General features: G+C 50.3%; 1 protein-coding gene across 1 annotated transcript; it reads left to right on the top strand.

The window, feature by feature from the left end:
- The first annotated feature begins 3733 nt into the window (after window positions 1–3733).
- LOC117676471 (short transient receptor potential channel 2-like) lies at window positions 3734–17489 on the top strand. Its single transcript, XM_034435955.3, has 13 exons — window positions 3734–3841; window positions 5249–5941; window positions 6682–6894; window positions 8063–8227; window positions 9276–9450; window positions 10437–10640; window positions 11854–12016; window positions 12228–12320; window positions 13289–13481; window positions 13889–14016; window positions 14356–14425; window positions 15340–15472; window positions 16469–17489. Exons 1-13 carry the CDS (start codon window positions 3815–3817, stop codon window positions 16936–16938), a joined length of 2727 nt encoding a protein of 908 aa, XP_034291846.3. The 5' UTR covers window positions 3734–3814; the 3' UTR covers window positions 16939–17489.
- The last annotated feature ends 1836 nt before the right edge of the window (window positions 17490–19325 follow it).

Below are 19325 nucleotides of genomic sequence, written 5' to 3'. Positions count from 1 at the left end.
ATAGCCTCCCACTGACCAGTTCGTTCTCACAGGGAGGGACTACTCAGGGTACCGTCAGTCAAATTATGTCAACTGGCGACTCCCAGGAGGAGGGCCTTCTCTGTGGGGGCTCCAACCCTTTGGAATGAACTGCCCCCGGAGATACGGAATATCCCTGATCTCCGTGCTTTCCGCCGTGCCCTCAAGACCCTGATGTTCCAACAGGCGGGGCTAAACATACGAACATGTGAATGGTTTTTTAAATGTTATCTAATTCTGGGTTTTATTTATTTGACCAAACTAAATAATAATTTTAATTAGCAATTTTATGATGTTTGTGTGTCTATATTTTTCTTGACTGTACACCGCCTTGAGTCCTACGGGAGAAAGGCGGTATAGAAATATAATAAATAAATAATAAATAAATAAATAAACTTAGAACTATGGAGAAATTTCCTGACAGAACAATTAACCCGTGGAACGGCTTGCCACCAGAAGTTGTAGGTGCTCCATCACTGGAGGTTTTTAAGAAGAGATGGGATAATGTTTTGCCTGGAATGATCTAAGGCAGTGATGGTTGACCTGTGCAGCACCGAGTGCCGGAACGAGCACGCTGGAGCCCGGAAGAGAGCAGCTGGCCGGTGCGCGTGCGTGTGGTGGCCAGTTGCCCTTCTAGGTTCTGTCGTGCGGCTGCGTGCCAGCCAGCTGTCTTTTCCAAGTTCCCGGAAGGGCAGCTGGCAATGGCATGTTTGCCCACAGAGAAGGTTCTGTGTGCCACCTCTGGTACTCGTGCCATAGGTTCGCCATCAGGAGTCCAAGGTTTCCTGCTTGAGCAGGGGGTTGGACTAGAAGACCTCCAAGGCCCCTTCATGAATCTAGGATTGTGTGGTTGCCCCCAAGTCTCCCAACAGATTTACATGCTGAGGCAGGACTAGAACTCACCGTCTCCTGGTTCCTAGGCCAGCGCCTGAACCTCTGGAGCCAACAGGCAAGCTATGGTAATACGCTGGGAATGGAGCTGCCTCGTCTTTTCCACGGTACAAGAGATTCTCATCTGAGCTTGGTGGTCCAGGATGGGAGACCACCAGGAGATCCCAGAACTCTGGGGGGGTCTCGTGGGAAATTTTAAAAGCTGCACAAAAGGCTGGCAAACCATTTCTATATTGCCTCTGCCAGAAGTCAGTTGGAGCAGAGATCCGTTCAGAGGAAAGTTTATATCTGTATTTATCTGTTTACTTATGTACCGGTATAGGTAGTCCTCCCCTTACAACACTTCATTTAGGGACCATTCAAAGTTACAACGGCACTGGAAAAAGTGACTTATGACCATTTTTCACACATACGACCATTGTAGCATGCCTAGAGTCACGTGATCAAAATTCAGATGCTTGGAACCAGCTCCTGTGTAGGATGGTCGCAGAGTTCTAGGTTCAGACGATCCCCTTTTGCGACCTCCTGACAAGCCAAGTCAGTGGGAAAGCCAGATTCACTTAATGACCATGTTACTAGCTGCAGTGATTCACTCAACAACAGTGGCAAGCAACATGGAACCAAACTCACTCAACAACTGTCTCACTTAGCAACAGAAATTTTAGGGTGGATTGTGGCCGTATGTTGAGAATTTGTATCTTGCCTGTTTTTTTTACAAATAATTCAAGGCGGGGAGCCTATCCAACACCCCTTCCCCCTTACATCGGTTTAGATCCAGGGTATCTTCTACTGCTTCAGTAGTTTGCAAATGGTTTGGTTTTTTGGAATGCCGCCTCTCCCGAGAGCCTCGTGACAGATGGAAAAAATTACGGTTTGGAAAAAAAGAATTTTGATTCAATCATCATAAAGCCTCGGTGTAATTTTACAAGGATTATTGTGTTGTATGCAACATAGTCTTGCAGCTCCTTTCTTTGGGCCCCTCAAAACCACAAGCTGGATCTGCAGCCATCTCTCCGTCCATCAAAGTGGGGAGGAATCTGGATCTCACTCAAAGTCACACAAATTTCTGCAAGCTTTCGAGGTTTCCTCCGGGAAGACGGTAAACAAAGAGAAAGTTTGTTGGGCAAAGGGCCAAAGATTTAATCTCGGCTTGCAAGCAAAACAGCTGTGGCCTTGATGAGGTACTGAAGGAATGAGTCCAGAAAGCCAGTCTCTGATTTAAGTAATATTCTGGTTCCTATCCAGGAAAAAAACGGAGTGGTGGCTGTAATAATATTGCATTTAACACAAAGGTAAATGGAGGTTTGCCAAAAGGAAAAAAAAGAGTTTTATTTCCAAGAGTAGGTTTCTACTTGCAAAGGAGTGGCTTTGATTATCCTTTTTATCCTGGGGTTGTCTATGTTTGTATGTATTTATTTATATATAACCCTCTTTTATTTTTACAAAAAGCACTCAAGGCGGTGAACACACCTTTGGCCTCCTGTTTTCCCCACAACAACAACAACCCTGTGAGGTGGGCTGGGCCGAGAAGGAGGGACCGGCCCAAAATCACCCAGTTGATACAGTCATATCTGACATCAGAAGAAGAAATGCTTTAAAAGGAGGGGATTATTAAGAAAGGAGGTAGCAGGCAAAGCCCTTCCAGAACAAGACCCCCATTTTCCCATCAGGGAAAAGTCAAGCTGTGATTGTGGGGAATAGCAGAATAACAAGAGTTGGGAGGGACCTTGGAGGTCTTCTAGTCCAACCCTCTCCTCAAGTAAGAAATCCTATACCATTCCAGAAAAATGGTTGTCCAGTCTCTTTTTAAAATTCTTGACTGGATTGAGACTAGGCTGGAAACATTTATGCCAAAGCTTTCTGGCCTTCTTGCCTCCCATAAATGTTCGGGGCACCGAGGACTTGGCTGCAGCCTCTGGGCAGCAGGCAGATCCTGAGGCAAGTCATGCCCACAACCAGCTTTTTATCTGCATTGTTGCATTTTATGGCACTTCATGTTTTAATTAAAAAATTGGAGCTGAGGGTTGGAATGGAGGGTCCTTGGTGATCTCTGAGCTGGGTTGTTTTCTCGCAGAGGTTTCATGACCCAAGTAGGGAACATCATCAGTGCTACAAGGGAGAGGAGTTTATGGAGGAGGAGGAGAATTATGGGGTCCTTGGTGCTCTCTGAGTTGGGTTGTTTTCTGACAGATGTTTGATGACTCAACCAGGGAACATGATCAGTGCTAGAGATGATGCTGGCACTGATGATATTACCTAGTTTAGGTCATGAAATGTCCGCAAGAAAATTGCAAAGCTCAGAGAGCACCAAGGACCCCACAGTCTCCTGCTCCTCCTGCTCCTCCTCCCCCCTTCTAGCACTGATGATGTTACCTGTTTAGGTCATGAAAGGTCTGCAAGAAAATCATCCAGCTCAGAGAGCACCAAGGAGCCCCTAAAGGGCTAAAAAGACATTTAAGTTTTTCCTGAAAGTGATTTCCGAAGAGGAGGAAGGCTCCCCTTGGACCAGGGACCCATTTTATTTCTGAAGGAAATCTTTTGGGAACCCCCCCCACTTAAAACTTCCTGCCTCCGAGGGCAGTTGGCCCGAGACCCCGGTGCTCCGATGCCACCCTGGAGGCTGGCCGTGGAAGGGCCAGGCTGCCACCAGCAGCCACCTGTGCCTCCCTCCCTCCCCGGAGATGCCGCCGCCCGGGCGTCCTTGTGGCAACCCGGCCCCCCGGGGGTTGGCAGGTGGGCTCCGGGGCTCCTCCCGGCGCAGGAAAAACAAGCCCGGCGGCCGTCGGGGCAGCTCAGGCGGAGCGCGGGCAGCGGACAGCGGCGGTGCTGATGGCGGGGAAGCTGCGCTGAGTCGCGGGGAAGGGGCGCTTGGCGGGAGGGGCCGGAGCCCCCCGGGGAGGGCGCGATGGCGACGGAGTACGAGGGCATCTCGGTAAGTGCTGGGGGGCTGCAGTCTCCCCGAGGGGCGTCCGGGACGGGAGGGCTGCGCTCTCTCGGCATCGTCGGCTGGAAGCCCCCCCCCGGCCCCTAGGCCGGGGCCAAGGGGCCCCCACGTCCTCCCTCGCAGCCCCTGCCGTCATTGCAGCCCGTGGCCCCGCTTTTTTCCACACACGAGCTGTCTTCAGGGCCCCGCTTTTGCCAAAGGCGGTCGCGCATCCTCAGGGAGGTCCTGCAGCCCCCCCCAAACACCCACGAACACCCCCCCCAGGGGTCTTTCCCATAAGAGGAGTGGAAGGCTTCCCCCCTTGGAAAGCAGAAGGGAGGCGAGGGGTCCGGGTTGGTTGTTCAACCTTGCCCTCCCACTTACCCCAATTTTCTCCGCAAACAACTGCCTCCCCCCACCCCACTCCAGGAGCGCTCAGCTTCCCTGCCGGGACCGGGAGATGCCTGCGAGGGTCTACTCTAGGTGGGAGGGAGAGAAAGGGCGCAGAAAGTGCAGAGCCTTTAGGTTTGGGGGGCCACGTCTCCCTGCAGCTTATATATATATGTATATGATGTATATGTACATTTATTTATTTGAAACATTTATGTAGCCTCCCATATTTAACCAACTCTGGGCGGCTCCCAATCCAAGATTATAAGACATTTAACATCGTTGTAAAAAGTATTAAGACAGAACCAATTAAAACATAAAACAGTAATAACAGTAAAAACCTGGGAGGGATAGCCATCGCCATAGCCCTTAGACTTATCTATCGCTTCACGGTGCTTTTACAGCCCTCTCTAAGCGGTTTACAGAGTCAGCCTCTTGCAAACCCCAACAATCTGGGTCCTCATTTTTCCTCCTCCCTCCCTCCCTCCCTCCCTTCCTTCACAATAGCAAGAGCATGTAGACTTATATACTGCCTCCCCCTGCTTTCCAGCCCTTTTACTATACAGAGTCAGCCTGTTGCTATAGAATAATCAACCCATGGAACAGAAGTTGCCTTCGGAAGTTGTGGGAGCTTCATCATTGGAGACTTTCAAGAAGAGATTGGACTGCCATTTGTCAGAAATGGTGTAGGGTCTTCTGCTTGAGCGGGGAATGGGGGAGAGGTTGGACTAGATGACATATAAGGTCCCTTCCAACTCTGTTAATCTGTTACAATCTGTTGCCCCCAACAATCTGGGTCCTCATTTGGCCGACCTGGGAAGGCTGAGTCAACCTTGAGGCTCCCTAGGATCGAACTCCAGGCTGTGGGCAGGGTTTGCTTGCAATACTGCACTCTAATCACAGCGTCCCCACGGTTCTTGGGATCCACTGGAACCCACAACAATGGGATCTCTAATGACGGCAGCATGAATCCATCCAAATCTTTTCATACCGATGCAATGAACGTCCCCCCCGTCTTTCTTTTAGCCATCCAACTGGAAGGAAATCGTCAACAAGAAGCTGAAGTTTCCCGAGGGCCTCTTGGCTGCTATCCAAGATGGGCAGTTGGTCAAGATCCAGCAGATGTTGAATGTCAGTGATGGGATCTTGCGGCAGCTGGACGAAAGTGAGGATCGGGCCTGGCGTGAGGCTCTCAACTTGGCCATCCGCACTGGCGGGGCGGAGATCACCAAGACTTTGTTACGCTTCGTGAAGTTTGATTTCCGGCAAGTCCACGAGGCCCTCCTAGTGGCCGTGGACACCAACCAGCCTGGTGTGGTCAAGCAGCTCCTGGATCGGCTGGACCAAGAGAAGGGCATGAAGATGGACATCAAATCCTTCTCCATGGCCTTCTTCGATAACTCCATTGACAACTCCCGTTTCGCCCCCGGGGTGACCCCTCTCACCTTGGCTTGCGAGAAGGACCTCTACGAGATCGTGGACATGCTGATGAAGAAAGGCCACACCATCTCTCCCCCACACAAGGTCTCCTGCGCCTGCTTGGAGTGCTCCAACGGGCGGAAGTTTGACCTGCTCAAGTTCTCGCTCTCCCGCATCAACACCTACAAAGGCATCGCCAGCCGGGCCTACCTCTCCATCGCCAGCGAGGACCCCATGTTGACTGCTTTCAAACTCAGCCGGGAGCTCAAGTGGCTCTCCAAGAAGGAACCTGAGTTCAAGGTCTGCCGTTGGGAGGGCCGCCGTGGGGAGTGTGGGAAGTTGCTGAGCCATTAGTCCTTGTAGGAGAAGGAGTGGCAGAACCAGGGGGGGAGTTAAACGAGGTATCAGCCTAGAATCTCTACGTAGCCACAAGCAAACTCAGTCAGCCCCCTTGAATTCCGTTGACCCTTATCTAACTCTAACGAAGAACAGAGACCTGTGGGTCCTTCGTGCTTTCTGAGCTTCGTGACCCAACTAGGGAACATCACCAGTGCGATCCCAAAGGTGCTTTTTTTCAAGAGGCAACTGGACTTTCTGGTTTTTCTCTGAAGACGTTTTGCTTCTCATCCAAGAAGCTTCTTCAGCTTCTTCTTGGATGAGAAGCGAAATGTTTTCAAAGAAAGTCCAGTTGCCTCTTGAAAAAAAGCACCTTTGGGACCCCCATCACAGGGAAGACTGAGAATCTCCATTGACATCATCAGTGCTAGAAGGGAGGGGGGGTTATGGAGAGGAGGAGGAGGAGGAGGAGGAGGAGGAGGAGGAAGAGGAGGAAGAGGAGGAGGAGGACTATGGGCTCCTTGGTGCTTTCTGGTTGTTTTCTTGCAGACTTTTCATGACCCAACTAGGGAACATCATCAGTGCTACAAGGAAGGGATGGTTGTAATGACGTACGGCAGCAGAGCAGTGGGGCGTGTGTGTGTGGGGGGGGGAGGAGTCTCTGGAGGCTTGCTCATGTGCCTTCTCCCTCTCCTCTGATCCAGCCAGATTACCTGTCGCTGGAGGACCTGTGCCAGGAGTTTGCCTTTGAGCTCCTGGGCATGTGCCGCAACCAGAGCGAGGTGACGGCCATCCTGAACGAGCTGGGGGAAGGCGAGATGGACGATGAGGACGACGGGATGGATGACCAGGCCTTTGAGGAGGGCATCCCCAACTTGGCCAGGCTCCGACTGGCGGTCAACTACAACCAGAAACGGGTGAGGGGGCCGAAGGGAGGGAGGAGGCCCTCGGCCTTCGTTTGGATTTCTCTTTCCTACTACGTGGCACTTTTCTTTTCTTTTTTTAAGGGAAGAACGGGGAAATTTGAGAAATACCGGGGAAGCTAACGATGGGGCCTGTTCCATGGGGGAATTTCTTCTTAGAATATTTCTTTTCATTCCCATTTCATTTCCCTCTTCCCAGCTGTTGGAAAGTTGTAGATTTGAAGATTATTCATTAAAGTAAAGAATATTTAAGAGGGAGGGAGGGAGGGAGGTCCCAGATTCATATTCATTGGCTGCTCTTAGGTCACAATGATCACAACCTACAACATCTTCAGAGCTAGAATGATCTGGGAGGGGGACAATGACAACGATGACTGCGGGGTCCTTGATGCTCTCTGAGCTGGGTGGTTTCCTTGCAGACATTTCATGACCCAACTAGGGAACATCATCAGTGCTAGGGAGGAGGGAGGGAGGGAGGGAGATAAGGAAGGAAGGACGGAAGGAAGGAAGGAAGGAAAGGAAGAGAAAGAGAAAGAGGAAGAGGAAGAGGAAGAGGAAGAGGAGGACTGCAGGGTCCTTGATGCTCTCTGGGTGGTTTCCTTGCAGACATTTCATTGCCTGCCTAGGGAACATCATCAGTGCTAGGAAGGAGGGAGGGAGGGAGGGAGAGAAGGAAGGAAAGGAAGAGGAAGAGGAAGAGGAAGAGGAAGAGGAAGAGGAAGAGGAAGAGGAAGAGGAGGACTGCGGGGTCCTTGATGCTCTCTGAGCTGGGTGGTTTCCTTGCCTGCCTAGGGAACATCTTCAGTGCTATGTATTGTATTACATTTTAACCCTAACACTGATGATGTTACCCAGTTGGTTCATGAAACATCTGCAAGAAAACGACCAAGCTCAGTGTGTGTTTTAATGCCATGCAATGGGGCCAGGAAGGATGGATATGACCCAGGAAAAGGTTTCATTTGCTTTGAACCCCACAGATATGATGATGGTACTGTTGGGTCTCCTGCTCAAGCAGGGGGTTGGACTAGAAGACCTCCAAGGTCCCTTCCAACTCTGGTATTCTGTATTTGCTTCTGGAATCTGTGGGGTGCACCCAGCTGGAAACCAGGCGCCGGAGCTGACTCTCTCCTTCCTTCCTTCCCGTCTTTCCCTCCCGGCTCAGTTTGTGGCTCATCCCGTCTGCCAGCAAGTCCTGTCGTCCATCTGGTGTGGGAGCCTGCCCAGCTGGCGGGGCAGCAAAAGCCTCTGGAAGGTCTTCATCTCCTTCTCCATCTTCCTGGCCATGCCCTTCCTGTCCATGACCTACTTCTTTGCCCCCAAATCCAAGGTGGGTCCCTGGACTTCCAGATTGGGCTGAGCAACAATGGCCAAGCAAGCGTGTGAGGGAGGGGGGGGTGGATGGCATCTGCAGCTTCTCTGAACAGCTTGAATGCGAAACACCCAGCAGGGGATGTTCTCCCTGGTCCCTGCCCTGCTCTTTGAAACCCAGAAGCCAGCTCTCTGCAACGGTGTTGTTGCAGAGAGAAATCCCAGAATTCCTAGCCAGTGGCCATTTTGGCCAGGAATGCTGGGATCTGAGTCCTGGCGTGCCTTGGGCATCAGCTGGAGAAGGCTGATCTGGTGTCTATGGAGATTCTCAGTCATCCAGGCCACAGTTGTCCCAAAGGTGCTTTTTCAAGAGGCAGCAGGACTTTCTGTTTTGCCTTTGAAGACATTCCGTTTCTCACCCAAGAGCTGGAGAAGCTTCTTGGATGAGAAGCAAAACATCTTCAAAGAAACCCAGGAAGTCCAGTTGCCTCTTGGAAAAGGACCTTTGGAGCTGAACTGGTGGTTGCCTTGAATGGTGCAGACTTTGAGGGACCATAATGATACATCGGCTGGAGAAGGCTGAGATAGCCCCAGCTGTTCGAAGTCCTGTTTATATATATACAGATCTCAGAACAGAGCACAGTCACCATGTGCTTTACTATTCAACTATATAACTGTAACAGGAAATTCTACTTAGAACAAAAGAGCATAGAGTATATACCATAGATCCAGACTTGTAAACACTGCCATCTACTGGCTGAATACTACTGTAGTTGTTGCATAAGAAATATATTCCAACAATGAATTCCAACCCTAGCAATAGCACTTAGACTTATATACCTTTATAGTGCTTTACAGCCCTCTCTAAGCTGTTTACAAAGTCAGCATATTGCCCCCAGCAGTCTGGGTCCTCATTTTACCGACCAGGGAAGGATGGAAGGCTGAGCCATAATGGTTGCCTTGAATGGTAAGGAGTTTGAGGGACCAGGAGAAGCCTCAGTGATGCTTCCCCCACTTTTGAAAACATGGGGTGACCACTTTCTGGTTGCTTCCTTCGTTGCTGACAGATCGGCAAAATGCTGAAAATCCCGGTGCTCAAATTCCTGCTGCATTCGGCCTCCTACGTCTGGTTCTTGGTCTTCCTGCTGGTGGAGTCCCTGATCCTGGAGCACCACCACGATTCCTTCAAGGGGCGGAACCAGAGCATGTGGGAGACGTCCCTTCACATGATCTGGGTGACAGGTAGGTGGCCGAGCGGTGCCTCCAGCCCAGAGTGAGGGGAGAGGGAAGGGAGAGGTATCTGCTTCTTCTGCACCTGTTGGGCTGCTTCCTGGAAGATGAAGTTCTCCTGGGCACCTTCTCGATTCTCTTTAGGAAAATGGGAGACCTGAAAGTGAAGGACATTTGTGGCTGGACAGCCTGGTCTGGCATCACTTCCTCATCACCTTCTATCTGTCCATCACACCTTTTACTCTCATTGTTGGTGTCACCACCAGTGGGGTGGGGAAGGAGGAGGAGGAAAACAGGGAAGAAAAAACAGAGGAGAAGGAGAAACAGGAGGAGAAAGAGGAGGAGGAGGAGGAGGAGGAAAACCGAATAAAAAACAGAGGAGAAGGAGAAAAAGGAGGAGAAAGAGGAGGAGGAGGAGGAGGAGAAGGGAAAGGAGGAGGAGGAGGAGGAGGAGGAGGAGGAGGAGGAGGAGGAGGAGGAGGAGGAGGAGGAGGAGGAGGAGGAGGAGGAAAACCGAATAAAAAACACAGGAGAAGGAAAAAAAGGAGGAGAAAGAAGAGGAGGAGGAGGAGGAGGGAGAATCAGATGGGTTTCCTCACCTACCAATGTTGAGGTCGGTGTTGTTCTGGATGCTGTTCTGGCAGAGAAATGGCTTCACCTGTTTAACAGCCTCCACCTGGCCACAAGAGAGGACCATTTGCATTCAGGACAGGACAGGACTGAAGAGAAACCAACGGGGAGGGAGGGGGCAGAGGGTGAGGGCCTTTTGGAAGGTTGTAGGGCTTTGTGGGAGACTGGAGTTGGAAGGTGGGAGAGTTTGGACTGATGGAAGCCAGCCTGTTCTTTCAGACCCAACCTGGTTGAAGATGCAGAGAAGAGGCTTTGGGTTTGCCTGGTGGAGAAGACCTGGCAGGACCTTCAGCAGTCCAGTTGCCTTGTTGGCGGAGACCACAAAGTGCTTTGGAGGCTTCCTATCATAACAACCGTTGTCCTTCCAGGCTTCTTCTGGTTCGAGTGCAAGGAGGTCTGGATCGAAGGGCTGCGCAGCTACCTGCTTGACTGGTGGAACTTCCTGGACATTGTCATCCTCAGCATGTACTTGGCTTCCTTTGTGCTCAGGCTGCTGGTCTACCTCAAAGGACAAGTTTTCTGCTTGGACATCCAGGCTTCTACTCCAGAGTGCTACTATTATACCCAAGCTAGTGAGTTGGTTGACTCTGGGGAGTCAATGTTGTTGGGTCATTATTGTTGGGTAGAATTGTGTCTAGAGCAAGGATGTCCAACCTTGGCAACTTGAAGATCTATCGACTTCAACTCCCAGAATTGAAGTCCACAGGTCTTCAGGTAGCCAAGGTTGGATACCTCTGGCTTAGAGGAAGCTCAAGGGATAAACCCCACAAAATCAAAAGTGGGCACTGAAGTTCTTGTCAAACCTGCTACTGAGCTCCAGAAGAAGCCGAGTGGAAGAGGAAGGGCAGGATTCTTATTATGAAAGCCGAAAGATCGGTGGCCAAGTCTACTTCTTGAAGGAGGTCTTCCCACATCCATCCAGACCAAGAGCTTCAGTTGTGCCTCAGAACAATGGGATACAATGTGCAGCTTGGAGAGAACAACATCAAGAGTAGGACAGGGGTCTCCAGTGTGCCTCGCAAAGGGATCCTGGAAGGCCTGCCCATCTTCCAGGGGAGGGCTCTTCCTACTGACCTTAATATCTGGGCAGATCCATTTTTTAGAGCCTAGAATAATAGGGCTGGAAGGGACTTGGAGGTCTTCTAGTCCAACCCCCTGCTCAAGCAGGAGACCCTAAACCATTCTGGACAAATGGCTGAGCAATCTCTTCTTGAAAGCCTCCAGGGATGAAGCTCCCACAACTTCTGGAGGCAACTTCTGTTCCACTGGTTAATTGTTCTCGCTGTCAGGAGATTTCTCCTTAGTTCTAAGTTGCTTCTCTCCTTTATTAGTTTCCACCCATTGCTTCTTGTCCTGCCTTCAGGGGCTTTGGAGAATAGCTTGACTCCTTCTTCTTTGGGGCAGCCCCTGAGATATTGGAAGACTGCTATCATGTCTCCCCCGGTCCTTTTCTTCACTAGCCACGCCCAGTTCCTGGAACCGTTTTTCGTATGTTTTAGCCTCCAGCTTCCTAATCTTCTTTGTTGCTCTTCTCTGCCCTCTTTGTAGAGTCTCCACATCTTTTTTGTATTGTGGTGACCAGAATTGGGTGCAATACTCCAAGTATGGCCTCACTAGTGCCAGTATAGAAGCGGTACTGTTACTTCCTGTGATCTTGAAGCTATCCCTGCATGAAGAGAGCTGAGCCATAAGTCGTTCAGGGCTTTGGATGGGAGCCCACCTTAGACCAAACTGAGCAAATAGATCCCGATGGTCAGCCTGTGTCTAACCTTCCTTCTTCCACAGAGCGGCTGGAGTGGCACCCTGAAGACCCCCAGTTCATGGCCGAGGTGCTCTTTGCTGTCACCAGCATGCTGAGCTTCACGCGCCTGGCCTACATCCTCCCTGCCCACGAGACCTTGGGGACACTCCAGATTTCCATTGGGAAGATGATTGATGACATGATTCGGTACGCGCACCAGGAGGCCTTCCTCCGACTCGGGTCCCCTGCTGTAGCCTGAGGAGGACATAGAAAGCTCTTGAGATGTTTCCCCAACCTGGAGAAGGCCTCATAGAAGTGATCCTTGGTGAGGGATCCTAGGAGAGGCATTCTCAGAGGAATGGTCCCGCAGGCGGAGGGCCCCTCCTTTGGCTCTGATCTCCTCTTGGCTTCTCCTCAGATTCATGTTCATCATGATGATCATCCTGACCGCTTTCCTGTGTGGCATGAACAACATCTACGTCCATTATCAGGAATCGGAGCGTCTGGGAAGGTAAGGCAACTGGTGGGTCTGGGGAGGGGAGTCCATGACTGGATGGGATCACCAGGATTAAGCCACCGTGCTGAAGCCCAAGCAGACCAGGAGGGCAGGCACTGAGGGGCCTCGAAGGAGGAAGAAGTTCAATGGAAGGAAGGAAGGAAGGAAGGAATGGGGCAGGTCCATCTTTCTTCATCAGATTCTTCATTTTTATTTATCTTCATCTCTCTGTCTCTGTCTCTGTCTCTCCATCTCTATCCCTATCACTCTGATCATATCTATCTCTATATTATATCTCTATCTATCTATCTATCATCTATCTATCTATCTATCTATCTATCTATCATCTATCTATCTATCATCTATCTCTATCGTCTTATCATCTATCTCACCCATTCATCTGCACCTTTACCTCTAATTACCTCTATCTTTACCTCCACCATCTCCATGAAATTCAGAAACGCTTTGAAGCTTCCAACCCAAATTCCTCCCGCATTAAAATCAGACACTCTGAAATCCACCCAAGCCTATAGGAGTTTTTTGGTGACATTTTGACCTGCCTTCCTTCTTCAGCAAGCCCACAAAGAAAGGGGTCTGGTGTTTTTTTCCTTCTCTGGTTCACCTCATAACAATTGTTAAGAGAAGCCAAAAGAGGGAGGGGTTGGCCTAGGACCCCTTCCCAAAGCTCATTCAGTGGGATTTGAACCTTGGTCTCCTGGTCCACACAGGGCCCTTCAGCCAGCCCCCTGGTATGCTGGAGATCTCTGCCCTCTGCCCAAGCTCAGGAGGCCATTTCCTAGATCCGTCCTTGGCTGTGTTAGGAGAAGGAAGTTCTTCAGGTCCTTTGTCCTTAGGAGGAAAGTCCCCATGGCTCGGTCGTGTGGGCAGCACTGCTGGTTACTCACATGAGTTTGTGGGGAGATGGAATGGTGGACCTCCAAAATTCTGAACTGGTTCCACCTGATAGCCCTTATCTTGTGTAGCTTCAACGAGACCTTCAAGTTCCTCTTCTGGACAATGATGGGGATGGAGGAACACAAAGCGGTGGACATGCCCCAGTTCTTCGTGGCTGAGCTGGTGGGCCGGGTGCTCTATGGTATCTTCACCATCGTCATGGTGGTCGTCCTTCTCAACATGCTCATTGCCATGATCACCAACTCTTTCCAGAAGATCGAGGCAAGTGTTCCTCAGGGACGTGGAGAGGGACTGGACTTTATTGAGGGGAACACAGGGAGCCGAATATTTGGACTTCAGCTCTCTGAATTCCCAGCAAAGGCCATGTTGGCTGAGAATTCAGATCTAACATTAAAAAACTTAAAGAATTCACTCCGGCTGGAGGCTGAAAAGTAAATTTAAAAGAGTGGAACCTCTTCCCTCCAGAAGCTGTGGGGGCTCCAACACTGGAGGTTTTTAAGAAGAGGTTGAACAACTGTTTGTCTGAAACATTATAAGGTCTCCTGCTTGAGCAGGGGTGGACTAGAAGACCTCCAAGGTCCCTTCCGTTACTCTGTTAAAAACTGATAAGTTCTTCTCCCCCATGTCTCATTTATTTACGGGCATCTCCCCTCCCTCCTTTTCCACAGAATGACGCTGACGTAGAGTGGAAATTTGCACGCTCAAAACTCTACCTGTCCTTCTTCAGGGAAGGTTTAACCTTGCCGGTTCCCTTCAACATCATCCCGACGCCCAAGTCCATCTTCTACGCCATCCGGTATGGGGGACACTCCTCTGAAGCTTTCCCCTGCCCCACGTCCCCCCAGAGGGCAGGGAGCCTATTGGGCTGCAAGCCACGGGGCTCCAGTCGCACGCTTGATTCTAGCACAGCCAGGTGTCCCTGGGGAAGGGGGGCCTTGTGAAAGCCCACTTGGTTCACTGTAGGCAGAACCCCGGGGGGCCTTTGGGGTTAAGAGTGTCACCCCCCCCCCATTGGCGTCATGGAAAGGGGAAGCGACCGACCATCCTGGGGGTCCTTTGTGCAACGAAAGCACTTCCTTGGTCTGCCTGAGAAGCTTCCTTGCTAACTCTCCTCTCCTGATTGGTCACTTTTTAGGGGCTGCTTTCGCTTCATGTGCTGTTGCAAACCTAAGAAGAGTCAGAAATATCCCCCCATCAACACCATTGTAAGTTCCCCTTTAAGAGCTTCCCAAGGCACATTCGCTGCCTTCTGGCCTTTGACAGCAGGGTCCCACTTAACCTTTCCACTAACCACGTTACCAATAAAGGAGACTGTTTATGGCTCACGGTTGAACTGTGGGGTCCTGGCTGAGCCTGGTGACTTTCCTTGCAGACATTTCAGGACCCAACTAAGAAACATCTTCAGTGCTAGAGGGGAGGGTGGTTTGCAGAGAGGAGGAGGAAGAGGAGGAGGAGGAGGGGGAAGACTGAGGGGCCTTCGGTGCCCTCTGAAGTTGGTGGTTTTCTTGCAGAGTAGGTAACATTATTAGTGCTAGAAGAAGGGAGGAGGAGGAGTGTGGGGTCCCTGTTGCTCTCTGAGCTTCATTTTTTTCATTTTATTCTCATTGATTTCATTCTTTCATTCATTTTCATTCATTTTTTTCTTGCAGACATTTCATGACCCATCTAGGGAACATCATCAGTGCTAAAGGGGAGGGTGGTTTCTGGAGAGGAGGAGGAGGAGGAGGAGAGTGGGGTCCTTGGTTCTCTCTGAGCTTGGCTGTTTTTTTGCAGACATTTCATGACCCAACTAGGTAACATCATCAGTGCTGGAAGGGAGGGGGTGTTGCCCTCTGCAAGCAAGCTGCTTATATATAAACAGAGAGCAAACAACACTCAACAAGAAAACAACCAAATTCAGAGACCACCAAGAACCCCACAAACTCCTAATGTGTCTGCTTTGTGTAAATCTGAATATGTTAGATAATAATAAAGTTTAGCAAACGGGAAAGATTGCAACTCAGTGGGAATTGTTATGCAATTCATAGAATTTATATAGAATTCAGAGCTCCTGGCTGTATTTCTAGCTTGCTTCCTGGGTGCCAAACAAATAAGCTGGCCATGGCCTTTTGCTTCCCAGAGCAATCCCTCGGTGGAAGAAGGGGGCGGCCGGACCGAACCCCGCCTGTCTTATCAGCGCCAGGTGCTGAAGGCTCTGGTGCAGCGCTACATCGACACGGCCAGGCGGGAGCTGGAGGAAAGCCGGAGGAAAGGTGAGGGGGGGGCAGTTCCGAATGGGCTGTGGCTGCTGCTCAGGGGCGTTGGGGACCCCTGATCTAGTCCAACCTCCTGCCCAAGGCTGGAGACCTTGTGGCTTCCCAGAGAAAAGGCTGTTTGATCTTTTCTTGGAAGCTTCCAGAGAAGGAAGAAGTAAGGCTGCTTGTCCGGGGTGGGGCCAGGGATCCGGTCCTTTCCCAGAGAAGACCCACACGCACCGCACAAGATGTGAGGGGAATGGGAGGACCCCATGGGAACCCCCACTGCCCAGCCCACGGCCTTCATCCTCGCTTTCTCCACTGGGGCAACCCCTCCCCACTTTTCCTGGGGGCCGGCCCTTAGTCTGCAGGCCTGGACTCTCCCCTCCAGACCCCCAGCCTGCTCCAAGATTGCCATGCTCCAAGTATGGCTGCCCAGGCATTGAGCCCACGGGATGGCAGCTAGTCCTTGACTTCCAACAATTTATTTAGTGAACGTTTGAAGTTACTGGAAAAAGGGATCTAAGACCGTTTCTCACACTGCTGCACCATCCCCAGGGACACATGATCAAAATTCAGACCCTTGGCAACTGACTCAAATTTATGACGGCTGCAGTGTCCCGGGATCATGTGATCCCCTTTTGCGACCTTTTGAGAAGCAAAGGAAAGCCAGATTCACTTAACAACTGTGTGACTCACTTAACAACTGCAGTGATTCACTTAACAACGGTCTTGCTTAGTTGCAGAAATTTTGGTTTCAGTTGTGGTCTTAAGTCAAGGACTACCTGTGTTTCTTCCTTTCTTCGGGGTCCCCAAGCCTCAGAGAAACGTCCCTTCCTCCCTCTGTGCCTCAAACCGAAAGGACCTTGGCAGAGGAACACCTGGGCACGACTCTCTGGGTGACCAAGCTTTGGGTGTCCATAGTTGGCCTCATGATGGTGGGTTGTGTGTGCTGGGAGACGAAGCCTGGCGCTTCTTCGGGGCCCACCACCTCTCGCCTTCTCTCACTTTCAGACCTGGGGAACCGCCTGACCGAGTTGAACAAATCGGTGCTGCGTCTCCACACAGAGATGAAGCACCTCCGGCAGTCGGTGGCCACCAGTGGGGTGGCCAGCAACCCCATGGACGGGGCCAGTGTGCTCCGCAAGTACATCATGAAGGTGCGCAACAGTTTCCAGAGCTACGAGCCCGAGGCAGGGGGCGACGGCCAGGGCTCCCCCGTGGAAGTGGTGGTGCACCAGGACGTGCCCCTCGTCATGGAGGGTGCGCTGCCGTTGCTTCGAGAGGAGAAGCAGGGTGAAGCGGAGGGCCAGGCAGAGGGTGAAGCGGAGGGCCAGGCAGAGGGTGAAACGAGGGTTGAGGTGGAGGAGGAGGTAGTGGACATGATGGGGGCTGAGGAGGAGGAGGAGGCCGAGCCGGTCATTCCTCAGTACGAGCCTCAGGAGGAGACCGAAGACAGGGCAGGTCAGGCACCAGAATCATGAGCCGCCATTTTGCAGGAAGGCCCTTCCCTAGCTCTCATGTCTTGCAAAGGATGGCTGTGGCCCCTCTCGGACCACTGCGGAAGCCATGTGCTTTGTGAAGTAGCCTTCCTTTGAGGGGACAATCCAGACCCCTTCCCAGAGGTTTCCCTGGGGGGGGGGGCGAAAAAGGGGTGGGTGCCCTCTTCGGCAGCACTGGGACGCCTCCATAGGAAGGTCCTGCCGTAGTTGTGCTACTCTTGCAAATGCACTTAGAAGAAGAAGAAGTTGTGTTCTCGCAGTTTATTCTGGCACAAGGTTTTCTTGCTTCTGAATGGAGGAGGAAGGACGATTTGGGAGGATCTCCAGCAAATAAATTATTAAAACAACTGCTCTCCGCTGAGACTGCTCATCTCACTGATCTTGCTATAAACTGTAAGCCACTCAGAGTTGCCTTGAAAATAATAAACAAACAAACAAACACAAAGAAACAAATACCAAATATTCACCTGTTTTCGGGGCCTCTTTTATTCTTTTGTGCAGTGCAATAAAGTTTGCTGTTTACATGTCATATATCCAGTTCTGTCACCACAATTTAAAATAAGTTGTTGAGACTCCGGAAAAAGTGCAGAGAAAAGCAACAAGGATGATTAGAGGACTGGAGGCTAAAACATATGAAGAACAGTTGCTGGAATTGGGTATGTCTAATTTAATGAAAAGAAGGACTAGGGGTGACATGATAGCAGTTTTCCAATACTTCAGGGGCTGTCACAAAGAAGAGGGGGTCAAAAGCACCAGAAGGCAGATCAAAGAAGCAACGGATGAGAATTAATCAAGGAGAGAAGCAACCTGGAATTAAAGGAGAGGCTTCCCCACAGTGAAGACAATCAACCAGTGGAACAGCTGGCCTCCAGAGGTTGTGGGTGCTTCATCACTGGAGGCTTTCAAGAAGAGACTGGACAGCCATTTGAAATGGCACAGGGTCTCCAGCTTGAGCAGGGAGCTGGACAAGAACAGCAGTCACCAACTGGTGGTCCATGGACCACTGGTGGTCTGTGAGAAAATTTTGGTGGTTCACAGAAAAATTATTTGCATTTTTAATATTGCACTAAATCAGAGGTCCTCAAACTACGGCCCCTGGGATGGATACGTGCAATGAACGTTTGTATTGCTGCGGAGAGTCTCCCCCTTCAGGGTCTTTCTTTTTTTTTTTTTATTGAAAAGTTTTACAAAAAGTTTACATATTTCCCCCCCCCCTTCCCTACCTCAACCTCCCCCCTCCCCCCCTCCCCTTCCCAGAACAAATTACAGGGTATAAACTTCAACAATCATAATCAATCCTAATCTAAACAATTATGACATTTCACATCTCTTGTTTCTTCAATTCCCTAATTACCCGCCTAGCTTTATTACTTAAAGACACACTAAATATCTATATAATCATTCATAACCTATCTGCAATTTCTTATTCCGATATTTATTTTGAATATAATCTATCCACCTTCTCCAATCTCTTAAATATCTTTCATTTGAATGATCCTTCAGGTACGCCGAGATTTTTGCCATTTCCGCTAGATTTATAACTTTCATTGTCCACTCTTGGATTGTAGGTAAATCTTGCTTCTTCCAATATTGTGCCACCAACAGTCTTGCTGCAGTTATTAAATTCAAAATCAATTTAGTCTCTATAACTGTACAATCCGTAACTATACCCAGAAGAAACAGCTGTGGTGTAAATTTCAACCTCTTTTTAAGAATATTTTGTAAAATCCACCAGATTTTAATCCAAAACACTTTAACCTTTTTACATGTCCACCAAATGTGAAAATAAGTAGCATCCTCACAATTACATCTCCAACATTTTGGTTGTACATTCGGATACATACGAGATAACTTTTTTGGATCTAGATGCCATCTATAAAACATTTTATAAAAGTTCTCCCTTAAATCAGGGTCTTTCTATGTGGGTCAGAGGGGGGCAGAAATTCCGACTTGGGGTCTGCTTCTGCCTCCTTGTGCCAGGGCTTTGGACAAAGGCTGGAGGGAAGCGGTGCTGGTGGCGAAGAGCCAGAGGACCTTGTTCCAGTGGGAGTGCATCATGGCCTGGAACTGGCTGACCATCTCAACCTGCTGAGCCTCCAGGTGCCGGTACCTGGCCTTGCACTCCCGCAGGTCTTCCCTCTGCTTGGAAAGCCTATGCTCCTAGTCCTCAGTGAGGTGCTTCTGCTGAGCCTCCTTCTCGGTCAGCTCCAGTTTGAACTGAGCTATTTTGCCAATTCTTTCTCCTGGTGGCTGCTTAGCTCCAACAACTGCTTCCTGTTGGGGCCCCAAGAAGCCCGGACAGGGAGGTAAGGAGTTGGCCACACACCCCAGTCACATGACCACCTAGCTACGCCCACCCAGCAGATCAT

Source organism: Pantherophis guttatus, chromosome 5, assembly GCF_059756535.1.
Source record: "Pantherophis guttatus breed Tessera chromosome 5, ASM5975653v1, whole genome shotgun sequence".
NCBI lineage: Eukaryota > Metazoa > Chordata > Lepidosauria > Squamata > Colubridae > Pantherophis > Pantherophis guttatus.
The sequence above is the reverse complement of the archived record's forward strand: the minus strand, read 5'-3'. Positions and strand labels throughout refer to the sequence as shown.

Excerpts from the sequence above, each read along its gene's own strand:
- LOC117676471 (XM_034435955.3), top strand. The coding sequence starts at position 3,815 with ATGGCGACGGAGTACGAGGGCATCTCG. Across the intron at positions 9,451-10,436 it reads TCACATGATCTGGGTGACAG|GCTTCTTCTGGTTCGAGTGC; the intron begins GTAGGTGGCCGA and ends TTGTCCTTCCAG. Across the intron at positions 10,641-11,853 it reads CTACTATTATACCCAAGCTA|AGCGGCTGGAGTGGCACCCT; the intron begins GTGAGTTGGTTG and ends CTTCTTCCACAG.